The sequence below is a fragment of the Haliotis rubra genome, unplaced genomic scaffold, assembly GCF_003918875.1.
Source record: "Haliotis rubra isolate DU_JTF1 unplaced genomic scaffold, ASM391887v1 Scf11, whole genome shotgun sequence".
NCBI lineage: Eukaryota > Metazoa > Mollusca > Gastropoda > Lepetellida > Haliotidae > Haliotis > Haliotis rubra.
In genome coordinates this window covers 2173452-2196460 of record NW_025765003.1, presented here as the reverse complement: position 1 = coordinate 2196460, position 23009 = coordinate 2173452, and the positions used below count along the sequence as shown (strand labels likewise).

Genomic DNA, 23009 nt, shown 5'->3' with positions numbered 1-23009 from the left:
GTGCGCAATTGGGCATCCAGCGTTCACAAACGCTTCGTTTTGCCGAAGTGTGAATGAAAATGTATAAAACGTTTACTAAGCTATGCCTCTAGATCTGTACCGCACAAGAGTCAGTGCTTTGCTGCTTGATGCTTTCTTTGTTATATCTATGTGAGAACAGTTTGTGGGCAAACCAACAAGCCAACTAACCTGTATTAAAACAGGCCATGTAAATTCCAATGTCATTCGTTAATATTCTCTTCCAAATAAAATAGACATTCTCTGCTGTTTCAGCAGAATCAGGTTCAGCAGGGAGTCCAAATTGGTTAATTTTGGAGTGAGTTTAGTTTTACGCCGCACTCAGCAATATTCCAGCAAATTGGCGGCGGTAAGTAAATGATCGAGACTGAACCAGACAATCCAGTGATCAACAGCATGAGCATTGATCTACACAATTGGGATACGATGACATGTGTCAACCAAGTCAGCGTGTCTGACCGCCCAATCCCGTTAGTCGCCTCTTACGACAAGCATGGGTTACTGAAGACCAATTCTAGACCGGATGTTCACGGGTCGCTTCCGACTTATCCCGGGCTGTATAAAACATCCCAACCCGTCCTGATGTTACATCTTATGCATTAACATCGATAGACCAGTATTATATTTAGACGAACACCACAATTAAATGGGAATGGTATTTTAAACGAACCACTCTGCTAAACCGAAGTCCCATTACTGCATACAATTTTGGTCCAGGTTTTGAAAATCATCATAAATCTTGAAGATCTATCTTCAAATGTGTTTACATACAACATCATTATATCTCCCTCAATACAAATGTGTCACAGATGAAAGTGATCAAAACAAACACGTTGCTTAAACTGAAGAATGTATTTAGAGAGATTTAGTACTATTCTATGGATTTAAACATAATTTAGACCACACCTGTAACATTTATGCTGTGTTTGACAGCCCGGGTCAAGACAGACCGAACAACTGTGATATAGAGACAATGTGGATAATATAGACAAGAGGGATTCACTTTGATCAACGTGTTAGTTTTGAGATTTGAGATTCTATGACGTGGTATTTTGGTAGATATGATATTCTAGGGATTTAAACACAATTAAAGATGCATCGGTGACGTTTAAATTTCTCTGACAGCCGGGGACAAGTCGGATCGAACATGGACTAAACACTTTTGATCGAGGCTATGTTGGGGATGTAGAGGTGGAAAGGCTTCACTTTAACGGACCAGTTATGTTTACATGCGGAGTATGTTGACGTTAAAATGTGTTATTTAGGTAGATATAAATAATCTCTCAGTGTAAATACTTTCATGAAACCTCGTGACGTTTAAGTTGCATTTGACAGGCCGAGCCAAGTCGGACCGAACACTGACAAAAAGAGTATGTGATAAAAGGTCTCCATTCGATCAACTTGTTCGCTTTAGATACTTCAGATTTAGACACTATAAAGTGATGTGTATGTAGATATAATACCATTCTGCATCTGTAAACAAGTATGATGAAGTATCTTTTACGTAGGAGATGCTTAAACCGTTCGCTGTCGTTCCGAACAATTTGGACAGAGCTAACGTTGAAACTGTAGGACTTAATACGATGAACAGTGACCTTCTAAAATGGTATGTGCTTGGATATAGATGTAAAACCTTTCCAGGCAAACGGAAAGGTGAATGAAGATGGACTGAAGTATTCATGAGTTTCAAATTCTGTTTCGTTTAACGATTCCTCTTTTACACATAACCCTGCTCGGCCCGCCCACAGGCCTCTCGCCTTCCTGAATTTTAAGTGATTTCGTCCCTACAACGTTATTATGCAGCACGTTTGTTGTTTGCGATTGTTCATTCTTGCCATGTGTGTATGTTACATCAATAATATAAAGATATAGCAGTCAATTATGGAATAATATACTAGTAATATTTTTCCCCGACCTGGCCCGGTTCGTGTGTACGGTTCTTGCAAAGGGACTGTTGTTGTGCAGTCCGGAACAGAGGAAAGGAAAATAACAGGTAGATAATTATTATTTATCATTAACATTCATACAATCTCGTTGGTAGATGTACGTGATGGCATTTATATAGCATGCACTGGGGGTTGGAGGGCATTGCTTTCATTTTAACAGATTGCCTTCTTAGAAAGGAGATATTGAGGTTGAAGTCTTTATTTCCAAGTAATCCAGTGATTTCTTAGAAAATCATTGCGTGCATATGCGCCACGCGGCGTTCACACACAATGAGATATGTATACGGCCTTAGATTTGTCATAGATACGCGTGAATACATTGCCTACTTTGTAGATTCTTTTAAATTTTCATGAAATGTCGATACCCACATTGACTAAGAGCTTGACAATGGTTTGTTATTTCATCCAGCGCAGTATAGTAGGGTAACAGTCTCGATATTACGCAAGCTTCGTCAGGCATTTATTATCACCATATCTTTTGTGTCGCCTGATGGTACAACCTTGCTTGATTGCTAAACGTACTGCGAGTGTAAGTTATTCGGCGCAGTGTAGTCAGCCCTAGTGAACAACCCCCCAGTATTGGTTTCAGGTAGGATTGTTTCTCTGGTCAGTTGCTGTTATCGTCTGCTCACTTGTACGTGACGCATATGGCAGGAACTGGGAATTTCTTTCCTCGGCGAGTAGAAGTAGATGTTGTGGTTGTAGTTGTAGACGAAGCATCAATGACATCAATTTGTGTCACATGACCAGTTCACAAATGATCAACAAGATGGCTATGCCTATGTATCTTGCAGTCGAATCTTGCACTCAACCTCGTGAAAACAGGAAGTGTACTGTAGGCCTACATTCAGTTGCAACATTGACGGCCATGAGAATAGTCAATAGTATCTCTGTCGTGACGCCACTAGTGTCACGTGCATAACTGTGAGGTATCGTATTCCTTGTTATATTGCAGATACCATGTCAAGGTCAAGGTCGCCTCTTCGTTCAATATGGTGTGCATTTTAATCAAGACAGTTTAGAAAACTCTTTACACAAGGTGCAAGGTCTGTATGCCTACTGTTCACTTGTGTATGCCCCTCTCAATGCTGCTGTCGAACCCATTCGACAGGAGAGTAGCATAATGACATCCCCAAATAAACTTGCAATAACTATTTACCAAATAGAATGTACCTGGCATTTGAATTATGTATGGAATGCATGGAATGCTCGGCTTTCTAAATGTATACATTTTATATGTTTTTTGTACCTTATATATAAACCAAATGCCCGTGAATTTTAAATGTGTTGGTCAAATTTATCGAACCACAGTCACAAACAACGGCCATTGTTGACTTCAGGCACTTCACGTCGAGTAGTACTCTGTCAAATATTTTCTTCATAATGAAATCTTTGTTTATAATATTACAATATTTTTGTTCTTTGGTGAAGATAAAACACTGAAGTTCCCATTTTTTTTAAATTAGCCACTTTCGATTACGTTATTCTTAAACAAAAACAATCTCAATGTTACATCACCGATTGGATGAATAGGAACGATAATGGAACCGATAATATCAAACATCTACAGCCCATTGATAAAGTGTGCTCAAAGGTTGGGGTTTTTTTAATTCATAGAAGACTGTTTTTGACATTTCATGTTTTATGATGGCAGAGTGAGTGAGTTTAATTTTTCGCCGCACTCAGCAATATTCCAGCTATATGGCGCGGTCTGTAAATAATCGAGTCTGGACCAGATAATCCAGTGATCAACAGCATGAACATCGATCTGCGTAATTGGGAATCGATGACATGTGTCAACCAAGTCGACGAGCCTGACCACCCGATCCCGTTAGTCGCCTCTTGCGACAAGCATGGGTTACTGAAGGTTCATTCTAACCCGGACCTTCAGGGGTCTTATGATGGCAGAGGCAATTTTACATACTATAGGTAATAGGGGCATACCACTGTCAGACACTACGGCAAACAGCAACAATCTTGGACAATTCTGTAGACTAATAACACATAATGCCATTGCTTTGAAAGCCAAGGACAGATACACAGGTAGATAATTTCTAATTACTTAACAGAAAAATAGACATGTGCCCTGTTGGCTTTTATCAAATGATAACATTTCCTAAAATGTAATTAATATATGTGTGTGTATGTGTGCGTGCGTGCGTGCGTGCGTTGCGTGTGTGTATTGTTATCTCAACAGCATAACTAATCTCAGGTATTTGTGACTGAAAATAATTCAAGACAAAGACCCACTGTTGAGAGAAATATAGCTTATCATATCTGTATTTTATATATATTGTGACAAGTTATTGTATGGGAAGAAAATATACAAAGATGATATGAAACATCTATCCATTACTTTTATGTTATATTTGTATTAAATAAGTATGTGAACAACATAATCTTCCACATCACTGATATTCAAATGAAAGGCAGAAATTGAAGATGGATTATTTACACTTTGCTAATGCATTGGTAGATTTTAGAGTCTTTACCCATGACTATTTGGGAGAGAAAAAGACTAATAATATTATTGATAACAATTATTATGACATGATCACCAATATTCACCTGTCATCAATATTCAACAAGGATTTTAAATTATTTCATAAATTTATTTATAATTCAAACTCTTAAGAAATGAGATATTTGATTTGCCACACAAGTGATGTGAAAGCAGAATTTATCAAATCATCCCAAATTCCATGTGAATCTAATATCGATACTATGTTTTGATATTATATAATATGATATATGCTTCATGCAGCTGTTAATATTGTATCACAATCATAAAGGCATGAATGTTATTTGGAAACAAATGATTTGTCTCGCCCATTTCGCGCACCTGTTGTCGAGGCAGGTACTGGCCGACGTCTGTAAACGTTATTGCGTGAGACAAAGTGACCAATACTATCGTCAACATACATCTCAATTATATATTTCTTATGTTTATATGACGGGTGCCACCGTTGGGGCAGGATACGGACAGCTTTTCGCGAACTCCTGGGCCCCGTTCCTCAAAGCTATCGTAGCGCTACGATAGTTGTAAGTCCTTGTTTAAAGTATGGGAGTTACGATCATCTTAGCGCTTACGATCGCTTTGAGGAATGGGGACAAGTCGTCGCCTGAAAACCAGAGTGTTCTAAGTCCACTTTTGACAAAATTAGAGTTAGTATGCTCGGGGTAGGTTTTAGAGCATAATCTATTACTCTAGCAACTTTTTACAGTGCTATCTAGCTTTGAAAGTGGTTTTTCAAACACACACTTTGTTCTATCTCCATGAAAAATCACATGTTGTTAATTTTCGAGTGTTCTAAGTTGTCAATTGACCAATGAGCAAGCACAATTTGATCACGTGACATTGAGATTTACCAATTTTGAAGTGATTGTCATCATGGAAATGGAACATTTTAACTCTGTTCTTATTTCTGCTTTATTTAATTAAATATAGTCCTTATGAAAGTAAAACAGGTTTAAACGACAATACAACCTGGGAAAAAAGAAATAACAATCAAATATCGATATAATAATAATAAAGCTGAGTTTTAGCTGTGTTTTTTGACACTTAGAACACTTTGGTTTTGAGAAAATTCACGATTGTCTTAGGTCAAGTGTTCTATCTCCAATCATTTTTCGTGAGTTTCTTATTTATTTCAATAGTTTGAGCATATAATTTGATATTTTCTGATACTGTTTAACATGTCACATGCATGTGCAAAATTTGAAAGAATTCGATTAAAAAGTTTAGAAGATAGTGTTGTCCTAAACTTCAAGATGGAATTTCTCGAAAATAGTTTTTTGTGACTTAGTACACTCTGGATTCAGGCGACGAAGTGTCATCACTATTCAATAGTGATTCATAAACACCTGCACATGGTGACAATCATTGGATAGTCTGGTCCAGCCTGAAACAAATATCTGCTCATGATATAGTCACAATTGTACCATCGACTCTGCTTTTAGCAAACATTTCTTATGAAGTGACAAGGATTTTGTCGTTTCTAACTATCTACATATTCAGTGTAGAACCAAGTGATGGTCTTAATATCAACAAATGTTCAAATAAAAGATACTGAGAAACTTGGATTGTTGATCTACTACTGTTTCCTGGTCATGGGAGCATACTAGGTCAAACAGCTTCTGTGATGTGCCAATTATATAGTCAAAAACACAATGTTTGTTTACCTATGAGCTATGATTAGTTATTTTAAATATTCATTTGTGCTACCTTTTGGGTTGAAACAGGAAAAATCTCCAAATTTACGGTTAATATTCAATAGCGAAAGATTTTTAGTAAACAATTCCTATCTGTGACATCACGTCCGGTGACATTTGCACTTACCAGAAGACATTCCATTCGTGACCAACTCGTGTTATTCCGGGACAAGCCGAATAGCGACTCGTGCCCCTCTGGAAGGATTTCATATTGGCGCATGAACATCAGAACAACTTGAAACAAGAACTATAACTCTATCCCTTTTTGATTCAAATGTTTCTTAATTATCACCGAAGCACATGTACATTGTATTGCTAGGTTGTTGTTTTGGGGGGTTTGTCTACTTATTTATTTTAAAGAATTAAACCTCTTTGATACAACTAAAAGAAGGAGAAAAACATATTTGTTAAAGACATATTCTAATGTAATTATTACCAGCTGTTAACCTTATATTTCCAATTATGTTAATTTTCATAATAGGGTTTAGTCATCACAAATCGGAATTGTTGTATTGAATATGCAATTAAAATAATATTTTTTCAGCTACATTAAATCCCAAAGCAGATACTCAAATATGACTTTAAAATATTTCTCAAACTGAACATTCGTGAAACCTTGCTGTTACACCCCAGGTAGAATTTTAAATGAATTCGCTGAAAAAAATCTGAATGACCAAAAAGCAGTCAGACTAAAATGTCCCCAGAGCTATGAAATTTAAGGTTGATCAGTTACATACAAATACGATATTATTGTTTTGAAACTCGTAGCGATTATAATTACATTTCCGAAAATTGGTCGAAGCGCACGTACAATCTCCATAATAAGCCCGCAAGATCGTCGGAAATACACTCAGTTGGACCCATGAGAGCCGTTTTGTCAACAAACACATGTGCGTGTATTTGAATCTCTCACCGGCATGATTCTTACTAAAAACTTCATAATAGGCAGCAAAATCCTTTTAGCTACGTCCTTTGTACTTTCAATATGACGATATATATTTTTCAGGATTTTTAAACAATGACATAATGCCATAAACGATTTAAGTACTCGGGATTATTTTTATCAAACCACCACACTCATTTACGCGCGTTCTGATTGGTTTGTCGTATTTTCGCACGTAACAAGCATCGATAGGATAGGATGACATCGAAAATACCATTTATTTACAACGAACGTTTTCGAATATTATTTTGCAGAAATGGGTTTTTAATCTGACATTGCGCATATATTTACCGATACAAATATACGAATTTTAATTCAGATATTATATCAGAGATATGAATATTGACATCGGTTTGCGCTAATTTAACGATTTATACAGGTTCCTAATATGAAACTCATTCCACTGTCAATCAAGTAATTCAGGTAAATTCAAGAAAAGTTACATCATTTAATGTTTGCCTTAACCTCTGCATGCTTGAAAATATCAAGATATTTTGGATAATAATGTTCATTTTGCTATCTAGTAATAATGTGCAAAAAATCACCACCATGTTTACAGCGCATTCTGCCCAAACTAATTCAACAGGCTAAAGGTTAATCTCCACATCGGTGCCTAGCAGATTCTTTGGCCTTTGTTTCTTCTGTGCATCTGTACCCCTATACCTGCATGCCATTGTCCATGGAGTCGCTTGATGTGTATATGTGCCTGTCTTTTCCTATGATTATTTTGTATTTGGTACCCATGCTTCCATCTTCGTCCGTTTACAAAATGGATTGTTCTTCGTTGTGTACATAATCCTTTGTGTTTATGGATCGCATACTGTGCCTGTATGTCCCTTATATGCACTATTTAAAACGTCTGTGTACCTCCTGAACTCCAAGGCAGACCGTTTAATTACTTTAGGATGGGATCGGTGGCCTTGGGTTTGTAATTTTCATAGTGAGTGAGTGAGAGAGAGAGGTTAGTTTTAAGCCGCTTTTAGCAATATTCCAGCAATATCTCGTCGGGGGACACCAGAAATGGGCTTCACACATTGTACCCATGTGGGGAATCGAACCCGGGCCTTTGATGACGATCGAATGCTTTAACCACTAGGAATGCTTTAACCACTAGGCTACCCGAACGCCCGAACGTCACCTTTAGTTTCTGCATACAAATCATATCATCTCAGGCCGTTTCCCCCACAGTAAAAATTATTCTTGATATGACTGATACTCTGAAATCATTAGTCTAAAACAAATATCAGAATTGTATTACGTGTTTCAAAGCAGCGACAAATACAATAATCTGACTCACACATTTGTCAATCCAACTGGATTAGAATTCTCCGCCATATTGCTGGAATATTGCTGAGTGCAAGAAACAAAAATGTGTTAATTTATTGCTTTTTATGTCTACAGTGACAACAACTTTCGTAAATTTGGTGTCTTTGATCATGTTTATTAACTGTTGAGTATATATACAGGTGAGCTACAGTGGTATCTCTATTTCCAGCTCCGACATGGCTGAAGAAACTTTCCCTGTCCCGATAGTAAGACTTCCTGGAACAGGTCTGGAACAAACCTATGGGGACAGGCGAAACAGTTTATCCGATCTGTCACACCTTGGTGAAGAAACACCTGAGCACAGAGGCCGAGGTCGAGGTAGAGGGAGAGAAGGGAGGGGACGAAACAGAGGCCGTGGTAGAGGTCAGTCAGAAGGGAACAATGACGATCAGAGTACTGGCAATGGTCGTGATAGTCGTGTCAGACCTCGCGGTAGAAATAGCAGGGGTGGAAGAGGGCAACGCGGCACGAGACGCTGCCAGAGTACTGAGGTGATCGGCGCTTCTGCATCACCTGCAGATGGATCGCAAGAAGGCAGAGGGCGTGGACCCAGAAAGGAATATGTTGAGAGACCAATGGGCTACAGGAGATTGAGTGACCTAGCATCGAGGGACAGTTGTGAAGATGTAACACTGGAATTGACTAGTCCAAGAAGTGGTTTCGAACTGTTGTTAAAGTTTGATAAAATAAAACCTGACTGGATGAATCTGTTGCTACATATTTTAGAAAAGGCATGTAAATCTACACACAGAGAAAGTGTTCTGCTGATCTTAACACAGCTTTGCTCTTCCACATTTATTGAAACGCATATAATGCAGTTTTTAACAAGCGCACTACAGCCTCCCTATTCAAGTAACTTTGTTGACAATGTCAAACGATTACTATTTATCTTTGACACCATCTATCACAGGCTTCCTTCGTCAGCAGAAAAATGTGTTGGGAGCTTGCTGGTCATGAAGACCGTGTTTGATGTGCACCAGCTGACGGATAGCCATACAGACCTCGAGCGGAACAGAATGGAATTGTTTGAAATGTGCCAGAGAGCTGCTCTGGTTGAAAAGGAAGAAGAAAGTGTGAAACAGTCACGAGGCAGAAAAAGAAGGCCAATGATGAACGCTGATGATGACACTCCTCCCGATGATTTCAGAAATTTGGAGATGTATCCCAACCCAGAGGATCTTCAACTGAATCAAGAAGTTTTCCTTCGGAGGAACAAGGAGAAGGGAAGGTATCCAGATCTTAACACGTACTTGGATGTACAGTTTCGGCTGCTGAGAGAAGACTACATCCAGCCTCTGAGAAAGGGTATACAAGACTACAAGAATTCAAAGAAGAAAGGAGAATCACCAAAGAAAACGTCAGATCTGCGTCTGTATAATGATGTCCGCATTATTGGATCAGTCTGTAATGAAGACGTTGAAACCAGAATCAAGTTTGATACCTCCAATACCAGCAAAATCAGATGGCAATCCTCTAAGCGACTGATCTATGGATCGTTAGTCTGTTTGTCTCAAGATGATTTTGAAACGATCATCTTTGCTACTGTGACAAACAGAAATGTTCAGGATCTTGAAAAGGGTATCATTCAAGTTAGATTTGAAAGTGGTCAAGATGTTGTCCTAAATGCATCAGCAAATGATTCCTTCATCATGGCAGAAACAACTGCCTACTTTGAGGCATATAAGCATGTACTTTGCCGATTACAACAGATCACAGACAAGATGCCTTTCCAGAAGTATATTGTTGAATGCAAAACACTAGTTGGTCCTCCAAAATATTTTTTAGGAGAAGGCATAACAAGCTACACGTTGACAGCGCTTGGTGATGAATCGCCGGACCTAACGTCTGTGCCTGTCTTGAACTTTTTAAGATGGCCGCCTCTATCATCTTTTAATTTAGACCATACACAACTGGAAGCTGTGAAGACAGCACTGACGAAAGAAGTAGCTATTATTCAAGGCCCTCCTGGAACTGGAAAAACATACGTGGGGCTAAAAATTGCCGAGGTCCTTTTTGCAAACAGAGCTGCTTGGTCAAGAGATCCAACAAGTAATGCGGTATTGGTAGTTTGCTACACAAACCATGCCCTTGACCAATTTCTGGAAGGGATTGCAGGTTTTCTTGAAAAGGATATTGTTCGAGTTGGGGGGAGAAGTAGTAGTGAAGAATTGAAGAGATTCAACTTGAAAGAGCTGAGAATGGAAAAACGAAAGGAGAAAAGTGTCAGAAGAAGTGTCATAAATAACACTTACGGTTGCAGGAATGCCATGACGGCTTTAAGGCGGGATATAGAGGAGGTTAGCGGAAGGATTGAAGCAAGTTCAGTCGGGATTCTCCATGAGAAGGTTCTGATGCCGTTTATGCATGACAACCATTACAAATCATTAACTCAGAGACGTGCAAGAGACGCTGACGTTGCTGCTGTTCAAACCTGGTTAGGACTGGATGATCTGACGAGTCAGACGGAAGGGAATCAGGCAAAAGGGGCTTTGATAGAACATTGGGTACACCTTATAATGAAGGTCTGTTCTCGTCACAACACCAAAGAGAAGAAGCACAAACCCATGGAGGACGATGAGGTCATGTCTTTAGGACTGGTGAAACGGGTGAACCTGTATCACGGGTGGATAGCACAGTTCCGATCCCATATCAATAAGAAAATAGATGAACTCAATGAAGAAAGTTATGATGACAGTGAATATGGGGATGAAGAGGAGGAGGAGGAGGAGGAGGATGAAGGGGAGAAGGAGGAGAGGGATAAAAATGAAAAGACAGACCTACACGGACTCAGGCTACAACTTGAGTCATCCCAAAAACAGGTTCTCATGGATGCTCCTCTCCGTCCATTTGTACCAAAGGACATCTTCAGAGCTGTCACAATGGGGAAGTATTCTCGTTTTAAAGATGGATGTGCCATTCGGGCGTGGCTTGGAGCGTCCCCTCACCTGCTGGAAGAGGGCCTCCCCTCAGCAGTAAAACAACTGGAACTTGAAACTGAAGATGAGGAATATGACGATGATGGGCTTAATGCAGATGAAGAGGCGGATATCATAACAAATCAGAGGCTGGTTGATGACCAAGACAACTTATTTGAAGACAAACAGGCAAAATCAGCGCTTCTCATTAAGAAGGCTATGGAATCGATTGCGTTGAGTATGCAGAGTTTGGAAATGAAAGACGGGAAAAAGAAGGGGAAGGATGGGGAGTGGGAGCTTCAGCCTCAGCAGAAGAAGAAACTTAAAAAGCAGCTAGAAAATGTACTAAAATGTAAAGACTCCATGGACGAGAAACAAGTTGCCCATATAAACAATGTTTGGGATGTGCCCCTTGACCAACGACCCTCTCTGTACATATACTGGTTGCTGAAATACCAGAATCATCTAAAGAAATCCATCCAAGGAAAAGAACAGGTATATCGACAAACAGCTGCTCGTTTGAAAGAAGTTCTGCAAGAAGAGGATAGAGATATTCTAGCTGAAGCAAAGGTGATTGGAATGACAACAACGGGAGCCGCCAAACATGCAGCTCTGTTGCAAGCCGTTGCTCCGAGAATCATCATTGTTGAAGAAGCTGCTGAAGTGCTTGAGTCTCACATCATCACAACACTCAATCCAAAGTGTCAGCATCTCATCCTTATTGGAGATCATCAACAGCTCAGACCAAATCCAACCGTCTATGAACTAGCAAAAAATTACAATTTGGACATATCCCTTTTTGAGAGACTAGTAAAGAATGACATGCATCATGTCACGCTCGGACACCAGCATAGGATGAGACCTGACATTTCCGTCCTCATCAAACACATCTATCCAGATCTCCAAGATCATCAATCTGTTACAACATTTCCAGATGTCCTAGGAGTTGAAAAGAATGTCTTCTTTGTTCACCATGAACATCATGAAGAGCATCAACATGAAAACATGAGCAAAACCAATCAGCATGAAGCATCATTCATTGTTGCTCTTGCTCGATACTTTCTTCTTCAAGGGTACAAACCATCTGAGGTCACAATCCTAGCAGCTTACACAGGTCAAATCCTGCTCATTAAAAAACGCATGTCTGAAATGACAGATATGTTTAAGGGTGTTCGGGTTACATCCGTTGACAACTACCAAGGTGAAGAGTGTAAAATCATCTTGCTGTCCCTTGTCCGCAGTAATATGGAAGGGTCAGTAGGATTTCTTGGGATTGAGAACCGAGTGTGTGTGGCCTTGTCACGAGCGAAAGAAGGACTCTATGCTGTAGGTGATTTTCATCTACTCGCAAAAAAATGTTCTCTGTGGAATCTGATTACAGAGACATTGAAGGAAAAGAAATTCTTTGGTCCTTCACTTCGGTTGAAATGCCAGAATCACCCAAAGGTAACAATAGATGCATCTGAAGCTAGCGACTTTGAAAAAGCACCAGAAGGAGGATGTACTAGACCATGTGATATCAGACTACCATGTGGCCATGTCTGTGAACGAATTTGTCATAACGTTGACCGGGAACACAAAGGTTTCAGATGCAGGAAACCTTGTACCAAAGGATTTCCCCAATGCAGCCATGATTGTCCAAAGAAGTGTTTTGAGAAATGTGACAATTGCTTTATTCCTGTAAAAAAGACAATTCCAATGTGCGGTCATGAGGACATGGTTCCCTGTTCCAAAGATCCGCATTCCTGGACCTGCACCGAACCGTGTAAAGCCAAACTGTCATGTGGTCACCAATGTAAGGGACAGTGTGGAAACTGTCGGAAAGGAGGACATAGAGTTCTCTGTACAGAGATGGTAGAGAAAGTCTGGCCGTGTGAACACATCCTCAAGACAAAGTGTCATGAAGCCAACCTTGCAACTCAATGTGACCGTCCTTGTCAGACTCCACTTGACTGTGGACACAGGTGTAAGGGAACATGTGGAGCATGCTTCTTTGGACGGATTCACAAGTCTTGCAACGAAAAGTGTGGGAAAAAGCTCCCATGTTCACATAATTGTCGGCAACCTTGTGGAGCCGCTTGTACTCCCTGCAGTGAAGTTTGTACTACGGCTTGTTCTCATAGCGTATGCAGCAAACCCTGCGGTCAAGCCTGTCTCCGGTGCATGGAGATCTGTCCTGGTGGATGCAAACATTCTCCTTGCACGAAGCTATGTTTTGCTGAATGTAACAATGAACCATGCGAGATACCATGTGACAAGACCTTGCCGTGTGGACATAAGTGTATTGGGCTTTGTGGAGAAATGTGCCTATGCAGAGAATGTTTTAAGAGGAAACTTCCAACTTCCACAACCTCGTCCGAGGAGTCAGAAACCTTTATCCGATTCAAATCTTGTGATCATGTATTCACCAAGCTGTACATGGACACCTGGATGAAAGCTGCGGCATCCATTTATGCAACTTTGCCAGTCTGCCCAAAATGTCAGAAGACAGTGAAGGGAAGTACCAGATATGCCAATATCACCAAGAAAGCCTTCTCAGAAATACAAGATGTGAAGAAGGAGCTTGAGACCGCATCTTCAGCAACAAGCAAACTCACCAGCCTTAAAGCGTCAATCTCCAGGTCCCCTTTACCAATGGATACGATCAGGATTCTCGAGGGCTTCCTCACTAACCAACGCAGTAACATTAACACCGTCAGTGCTGTTGAGAGTCAGTTCTCAATGTCAGTCGATCTGTACGAGGTTCAGCAGGCTCTGTCAAGCTCCCACCTTAGAGTGTCCCAAGAAGCAAAAGATGTTGATGCCCTTCAGAGACATCTTCTTCAGAAGAAAGACTTCATGAGCCCTCAGATGATCAGAGAATACAAGGCTGAGATCAAGAGCCTTCTGAGCAAGATAATACGGGCTCGTTCACTGGCTCCTACTCAGAATACACCGGTTGATGAGGGTACATCGGTTTAGTGTCTGCTGTGGACAATGCTAGTGATTCATCATTATGCAATTTCAGGTGATTTAGTTGACAATTAAAACCCTTTTTCTATTACAAGACAATGATGACACACACACGTGTGCGTGCGCGCGTGCGCGTGCGCGCGCGTGTTCATTCACCGATCGGTCACAGAATGGATGTCCGATGATTCGGAGGTCGACTACAGTGTTACTGTGAGCCAGTGTCAGCAGATAAATGCTAGTGTATATAATTGTCAGCCATGTGATGCTAAGGAGAATGTATTCTTGGTAAGACAATTACTTTAAGTTACTTGCGTGTTTATTGTTGACTGTATAATTCTTTATTCTCATTGTATTTTGATTATGGTAGTCATTTTCGCACGTGCTCGTTTATCTGGCCAAATCCTATGACATTTTTGGTTAAAGGATTTTAACAGATTAGGTAACAAGTCACACATAACTGTGGACTGAACATTGATTCAGTGTAGAGAATGACTCACTTTCTGTCATTATTGACATTGAAATATTTTGTACATTTGATTTCCCTTAGCTTTAGAAAACATTTACTTATATATAATGTAATTACAAAAAGTGCAAGAGACATTAGTGATATAAATCCAGTTGTGTATATGTTCATTGTTCAGCCTTATCATATATTTGACATATGATGTAAACTATATACTTTTAAATCTAAAAGGTCGACTACAGTGAATGACAATATCAGTGTTACTGTGAGCCAGTGTCAGCAGATAAATGCTAGTATATATAATTGTCAGCCATGTGATGCTAAGGAGAATGTATTCTTGGTAAGACAATTACTTTACGTTACTTGCGTGTTTATTGTTGACTGTATAATTCTTTATTCTCATTGTATTTTGATTATGGTAGTCATTCCGCACGCATGATTTGGCCAGATAAACGAAAGCACGTCGTGAAAATGACTACCATAATCAAAATACAATGAGAATAAAGAATTATACATGTGATGCTAAGGAGAATGTATTCTTGGTAAGACAATTACTTTACGTTACTTGCGTGTTTATTGTTGACTGTATAATTCTTTATTCTCATTGTATTTTGATTATGGTAGTCATTCCGCACGCATGATTTGGCCAGATAAACGAGCAGGTGCGAAAATGACTACCATAATCAAAATACAATGAGAATAAAGAATAATACAGTCAACAATAAACACGCAAGTTTAGTATCACATGGCTGACAATTATATGTACTAGCATTTATCTGCTGACACTGGCTCACAGTAACACTACTTATATATTATGTAATTACAAAAAGTGCAAGAGACATTAGTGATATTAATCCAGTTGCGTATATGTTCATTGTTCAGCCTTATCATATATTTGACATATGATGTAAACTATATACTTTTAAATCTAAAATGTACACTATTTTCAATAACCTTTGTGTGTCAAAACAAACCAGCATTATCTGGATCCTGACACTTTGCTATGCAATTTGAGTACAGCAGCTGAGTATCGGTCTGTGGTTTTAATGGTGGATCGAAATATTAATGAGACGTTTTGCTCTTGAAATATTGATAGCATCCAGGTTCCTTCTTGTAGCTGTACATTTGAGCTGACTGTACATTTTCAATCTTTTATCTGTGTATCACAAATACATGTCTGTTCATGTAGTTTTTCTGTTAAGAACGATCTTGTTATTCTGATAATTCATTTACCATTTAATGCTAAATTCAACATCGTCAAACTGAAACTCACATGCTTTCAAAATCAGTCGTTAAGCGCCGAACTGTTTTTTTAGTTTTTGTATTGACAGTGTATACACGATGATATAGTGAAAGGCTATCCAGAATATAAACATGTACCTCAAAAGTTGTATTTAAACGGTTGCAAAAGTCAGAGGTAGTTTAATTTAACGCTTTCCTATATTTTCGGATACATTAAATCCCTGCTCTATGAAATGACAATTCTAACCCGGCAGTACCTTCTGTCATTAAATATTTGATGAAACCACAAAAGAACATGCCAAGCAAATGGACAATTATGGACTAGATAGATTTTGGTTTCGAAATAAAAAGGAGCAGTATCTATTCCAATGAAGAGGAAGGGATTAAACTTTTGAATTAAAACTAGTACCTATTTGCTAACCTTGGAGAAATGACATTCTTTAGTTTGGACTCGAGAGAATGAACGAATGAATAAATACGGAAGAAGTATTTGACTCTGTGTGTGTGTGTGTGTGTGTGTGTGTGTGTGTGTGTGTGTGTGTGTGTGTGTGTGTGTGGGTGGTGGGTGGGTGGGTGTGGGTGTCGTGTGGGTGTGTGTCGGTGTCGGTGTGTCGGTGTTATAATGTTGGGTACCTATATACCAGGTGTTATAATGTTTTGCTTAGAACGTTTACTGAGATGCTCAAGAAACATGTTTTTGACATAATGATAGTATCAAGGTTTGTGGTTATAGCTGTATGTAATGTTTTAGTTTATTCTACATTTTCAATCTCTTATTTATGTAGCATAAAGTCATGTCTGTTCGTGCAATTGTTCTGTTTAGGAACGATATCATAATATAATCTATTTACCATGTATTGCACAGTTTTAAATTGCATCATAACATCGTCAAGCTGAAACTCATATGCCGTTAAGCACTGAGTTTGTTGTTGTTGTTGTTGTTGTTGTTGTTATTGTTTTGATATTGTATATTTAACAATATCGGAAAGTATATCAAAGTTGTATTTTAACGATATTTAAGTATCCTGGTTTCATTAAAATCTCTGCTTTATGACATGTTTAAAAATTTGTTTCAAATGTCCATGCGCTTGATTATCTAATATGATAATTAATACAAGTTGTTCGCTGGTCTCGAGGGGGACATGGGCTGATGTACCCTCGATGTTTGTTTATGTTCCCTGGGGCGGTGGGGTAGCCTAGTGGTTAAAGCGTTGGCTCGTCACGCCGAAGACCCGGGTTCGAATCCACTCATGGGTACATTGTGTGAAGCCCATTTCTGGTGTCCCCCGCCGTGATGTTGCTGGAATATTGCTTAAAGCGGCGTAAAACCAAACTCAGTCAGTTAGTCAGTCAACTTAAAGTATTTGGGTTTTGTTGTTGGAGCTGAGTTGTGTAAAGAAAGTGAGGTTTGGTTTGATTGTTGTATAACGCCGCACTCAGCAATACCCCCTTCCGTTAATCGCCTCTTACAAGCATGGGTTACTGACGTCAATTCTAACCTGGATCTTCACGGGTAGAAAGAAAGTGAAATGATTACTGCCACCAAACAATGTACCAATGTGGGGTAGCCTAGTGGTTAAAGCGTTGGCTCGTCACGCCGAAGACCCGGGTTCGAATCCCCACATGGGTACATTGTGTGAAGCCCATTTCTGGTGTCCCCCGCCGTGATGTTGCTGGAATATTGCTAAAAGCGGCGTAAAACCAAACTCAGTCAAGTCAGTTTATGTTCCCTGAGCCCGATGGCATGGTCCCTAGAGATGTCGCCCATGGTACGTTGTACTCATGACGTATAAGCTGATAACATGATGTACACTGTAACCTTTGTTGTTGTTACACTGTTTGTTTGTTTGTTTGTTTTCTTTGTTTGTGATTGTTTAACGCCACAAACAACAATATTACAGCTACATGGCGGCGGGTTTCGTACACTGAAGACAGGTTGTATTCGGGTTAGTTCAGATTAAATTAACCTCTGGTTTTCAAAGAAAAACTATTTCGAAATCAAAACTACCAAACTTCGGGCATATGATTAACATAAGACTTTCATGTCCTTAACAGCTGTACACGTTAGTAGTTTATTAACATATAACGCTTTCTGTTATACATGTCTTGTCTTAACTGGGCCCTCTTCCTCAAAGCGATCGTAGCGCTACGACTGTCGTAAGTCTATGTTAAAGTATGAGAGTTACGATCATCTTAGCGCTACGATCGCTTTGAGGAACGGGGCCCTGGTACTGATGCTGATGCTTTTTGTATGTACTAACCAAGAAGTAATATTTATACAGACATTTCTGTAATCGAACGGTGATTTGTATTACTCAAGATTGGTTGTAAACCAGGACTGTGTAAAAATGATATTTCTGAAAATAAGATGTTTAATATTTAGTTTGGGTGTAAAATTGGGTACGGAATGGAAATAAAGCTTGAAAACGACGAAGTGACTCATCTGTTTAAACTTATATAACTCACTGTCATTGTCACAGTTGGGGACATCAGAGGGACTTCGCGTAGTACGACCATGAAGTGGAATCGAACCGGGTCCTCGGATGAATTATCATCGTGGGCATTATACATATCGAATTTTATCTTTTCAAGTGAGAGAGCTAGGCGGAGAGAACGCCGCTTGATACAGTTTAATATCATCATATATGGTCACTAACCCCATTTTAAAGAAAGAAAACAATTACAAATGTTCTACTCTACTACTAAGATTACATTCTTATAGAATGCCTTTCAGTGTACATTTTGTTTATTTATTTATTTTTATTTAATTTTTGTATTTTGTATTTTTTTTTGGGGGTTATTTTTATTTATTTTTTTTATTATGTTTTTATGCTGACATTGCCAGTTTATTTCTAGTTTTACTATAAAAAGTATAAAAAGGATATACGATTATAAAAGATATATGATTGGAATGCTTGTAAGGTGTCTAGGGTTTACATAGTTACATAGCTATCGTTACAGAGAATTCGTACCACTATTTAAAGCAATACTAGTATACGACCCTAAAGTTGGAATCACATCCTGATCGAAATCTAGGCCATTTGTATGACAAATTTCGACCCATCGCTGTCTCGTCATGACTGTTGTACAATGTGACCTACATGTCACTTGATACCTGAAAGTATGACAACTAACACTGACCAGGTAAGAATTTAATACACCCCCTCTGTACGTTCAGATGTCGAGCACATACATTCATTTACACGAGGTGTGTTACCGTAGGCCGTATATGAGGAGAGTAGATTCTGGGTAACATGCCAAATATGAACGAAGGGCAAATTCAGGTGACCTAATGCCGCCCTTAAAATCCCTCTGTTGTAACACCTATATTCCCATCTATCATAAACGCTACTTCTTGACCTGCTGCTATTTACATACACCTAAGGTAGCTATGGATACAAGGTGGTCAACAGACAGGGGCAATAACTGCAATCGATATGACCATACGCTATACAGCAGCCCATAGCATTTAAAATATAATTAGTACGATGTTCCCGAGTGAGTAATACTGACTGACTGAGTATGGTTTTACGCCTCTTTTAGCAATATTCCAGCAACATCACGGCGGGGACACCAGAAATGGGCTTCACACATTGTGCCCATATGGGGATTCGAACCCGGGTCTTCGGTGACGAGCCAACGCTTTAACCACAAGGCTACCCCACCGCCACCGACTGAGTAATACATTTAGTTAGTGAGTGAATGAGATTTATTCAAACTTTCGTTTGACTTTCGTTAGGCAAGGAAGTTTTCCACGGAGTGAGTGAGTGAGTGAGTTTAATTTTACGCCGCTTTTAGCAATATTCCAGCAATATCACGGAGGGAGACACCAGAAATGGGCTTCACACATTGTACCCACGTGGGTAATCGAACCCGGGCCTTTGACGTGACGAGCGAACGCTTTAACCACTAGGCTACCCCACCGCCCCTTTCCACAGAACCTTTGAAAGTTTAGAACCTGGGTCATGGGCGTGTCGAGCTCAAGCGTTAACCAAGCACTAACATTCCCCATCTCATATAAAGCAGTCAAGATTGGCGCATGACCAAAGGCGATATACATACACCCAATTCAAGACAAACCAAACTGACAAGACCACGAAGCGCTATCACTCAAGAGACTTGGATCAAGGGGAAATCAGCGCATTGTTGAATTCACGACGATGACAACATAGTTTCAGTCATATGCTAATGTCATGAGGGCGGTGGGGTAGCCTAGTGGTTAAAGCGTTGGCTCGTCACGCCGAAGACCCGGGTTCGAATCCCCACATGGGTACAATGTGTTAAGCCTATTTCTGGTTTCCCCCGCCGTGATGTTGCTGGAATATTGCTAAAAGCGGCGTAAAACAAAACTCACTCAGTAATGTCATGAACAATCATCATGCTCATCCCAATTTCACATAAATGTTTACCTATCTCCGCTGAAACTACATCATATTGACAGAGAAAAAATTATTGGCATTTTCCCCCTTTTGAGCCACAAAAAGAAATAATTGTCATGTGCCTTTTGCTCAAAGTTTTCACATGTTTATGTTTGTATGTTTGGTATGAGTAAACATTATTTACGATGGTAATTGTTTGTTGTTTAACGCCGCACTCAGCAATATTCCAGCTATATGGCGGCGGTCTGTAAATAATCGAGTCCGGACCAGACAATCCAGTGATTAACAGCATGAGCATCGATTCACACAATTTGGATACGATGACATGTGTCAACCAAGTCAGCGAGCCTGACCACCCGATCCCGTTAGTCGCCTCTTACGACAAGCATGGTTACTGAAGACCAACTCTAACCCGGATCTTCACGGGTACCCCTGGTATGTGATGATAATATAGATGAGCTGAGACGAATATCATTGCATTGATACGAAAAACATTTATATCACCTGTAAACATACCCTTTAACCAAACATAATGATTATCAATGTACAAAGCATTTCTATGAAAATAGATTCACTGAAATCTAATCTGCAGAAAGTGAGTGAGTATTGCTTTACGTCGTTGTATGCAATATTCATGCAATGTCACGGGATCACCAGAAATTAGCTTAACACATTGTATCCATGTAGGGGGAATCGAACCCGGGGCTTCAGCGCGACGGCGTCAGGCTACCCCACCGTCCGTTTGCATAAAGCTTCAAAATGACTGGTCGGCTCGGAGTCAGTATAATGTGTCTGAGTGGGGTATTCATGCTTCACTGTGGCATGGTATCTCAGTGGGCTAGCACTATAAAACCAACTTAAGTCTGGGCTAGTACAAGCAGCCGCACATACATATACACACGCATGCACGTCGTCATATGAGCGAAATATTCTCAAGCACGACGTTAAACCCAATTTCACCTCACCTCACCTCACCTCACCTCACCTCACCTCACCTCACCTCACCTCAAAATGAAAATAACAATGGACGGAGCCGGGTCAACACGCATCAAGTCAACGTTGGTGAAAGCTCAGCTACGCTTGACTGGCCAAATCATCAGAATGAACCACAACCGCATCACCAGACAACTTTTGTACGGTGAACGGAAGGAGGGTTTGCGCAGGTGGTGAAGGTCCAGATTGAGGCTTAAGGATACACTCCTCAGATCTGAGTGAGGTGAGGTGAAATTGGGTTAAACTTCGTGCTTGAGAATATTTCACTTATATGACGACGTGCATGCGTGTGTATGTGTATGTACGGCTGCTTGTACTAGCCCAGACTGAAGCTGGTTTTATAGTGCTGGCCCACTGAGACACCATGACGCAGTGAAACATGAATACCCCACTCAGACACACTATACTGACTCCGAGCCGACCAGTCCTTATTGTACCCATTAATGCCGAGCGCCAGGCAGGGACCAACAAGTACCATATTTTAACGTCTTTTGGTATGACGCGGCCGGGGATCGAACCCGCGACCTTCCGCTCTCCGGGTGGACGCTCTAACCACTACACCACGGAGGCTGTCTCTCAGATCTGAGTGAATGAGTTGGGTTGTACGTCACTTTATCAATATTACAGCAATATCACGGCGGGGGACACCAGAAATGGGCTTCACACATTGTACCCATGTGGGGATTCGAACCCGGGTCTTCGGCGTGACGAGCCAACGCTTTAACTACTAGACTACCCCATCGCAACATTTCTCCTCTTCTTTTATCTTCTTTTGTTTTATTTTTATTCTTCTTTTTTCTATTTAATCGAATCTTTTTTGCCATCTCCCCACAATCTAAAATACTGAGTGAGAACACGGTTGCTGTTTTATAATGCCTGTTATGAGCAATATTTCGCTGCTGAGTCCTGTAAATAATATATAATGTATGGTGTCTTCAAAAAAAATATACATCAACGCCGGTCAGAATAAATTACAACCTTCGAGGCTTCACTCTCCGTTTTAAACCTTCGCTCGCTAACGGGGACGGTGAGGTAGCCTAGTGGTTAAAGCGTTCGCTCGTCACGCCGAAGGCCCGGGTTTCTTTTTCCCCACATGGGTACAATGCGTGAAGCCCATTTCTGGTGTTCCCCCGCCGTGATATTGCTGGAATGTTACTAAAAGCGGCGTAAAACCCAACTCACTCACTCGCTCGCTAACTTGGTTGATACATGTCATTCTGTCCCAGTTGCATAGATCGATGATCATGTTGTTGATCACTGGATTGTCTAGTTCAGATTCGTTAATTTACAGGTCGCCGCCATAAACCTGGAATATTGTTGGAGTGAGTGAGTGACTTTAGTTTTACGCCGCTTTTAGCAATATTCCATCAATATCACGGCAGGGGACACCAGAAATGGGCTTCGCGCGAATATTGCTGTATGCGGCTTTAAACAACAAACAAGCCACATAATTCGTTGTAAATAGTATAGTTAACCGGGTGTAGAGATGACATTTGAATGTGATTGTCATGGTAACCGGTGACGTCAAAACACGCCTGTGATGCAATATCGTTGTGGAGCATCATCCAGGCTGTATCTCTCCCTGCATCCAGTTTTATACGTCTTATGTCTAAAGATAGA

General features: G+C 40.1%; 1 protein-coding gene across 1 annotated transcript; it reads left to right on the top strand.

Annotated features, from left to right (window-relative positions):
* The first annotated feature begins 2512 nt into the window (after positions 1-2512).
* Positions 2513-15218, top strand: LOC124284393 (NFX1-type zinc finger-containing protein 1-like). The gene is made up of 3 exons (XM_046720485.1): positions 2513-2553; positions 8615-14504; positions 15007-15218. The coding sequence occupies exon 2, from the start codon at positions 8622-8624 to the stop codon at positions 14319-14321; it is 5700 nt and encodes a 1899-aa protein (XP_046576441.1). The 5' UTR covers positions 2513-2553; positions 8615-8621; the 3' UTR covers positions 14322-14504; positions 15007-15218.
* The last annotated feature ends 7791 nt before the right edge of the window (positions 15219-23009 follow it).

What these genes read in the sequence shown, in the direction of transcription:
- LOC124284393 (XM_046720485.1), top strand. Translation starts at nt 8,622, where the DNA reads ATGGCTGAAGAAACTTTCCCTGTCCCGATAGTAAGACTTCCTGGAACA.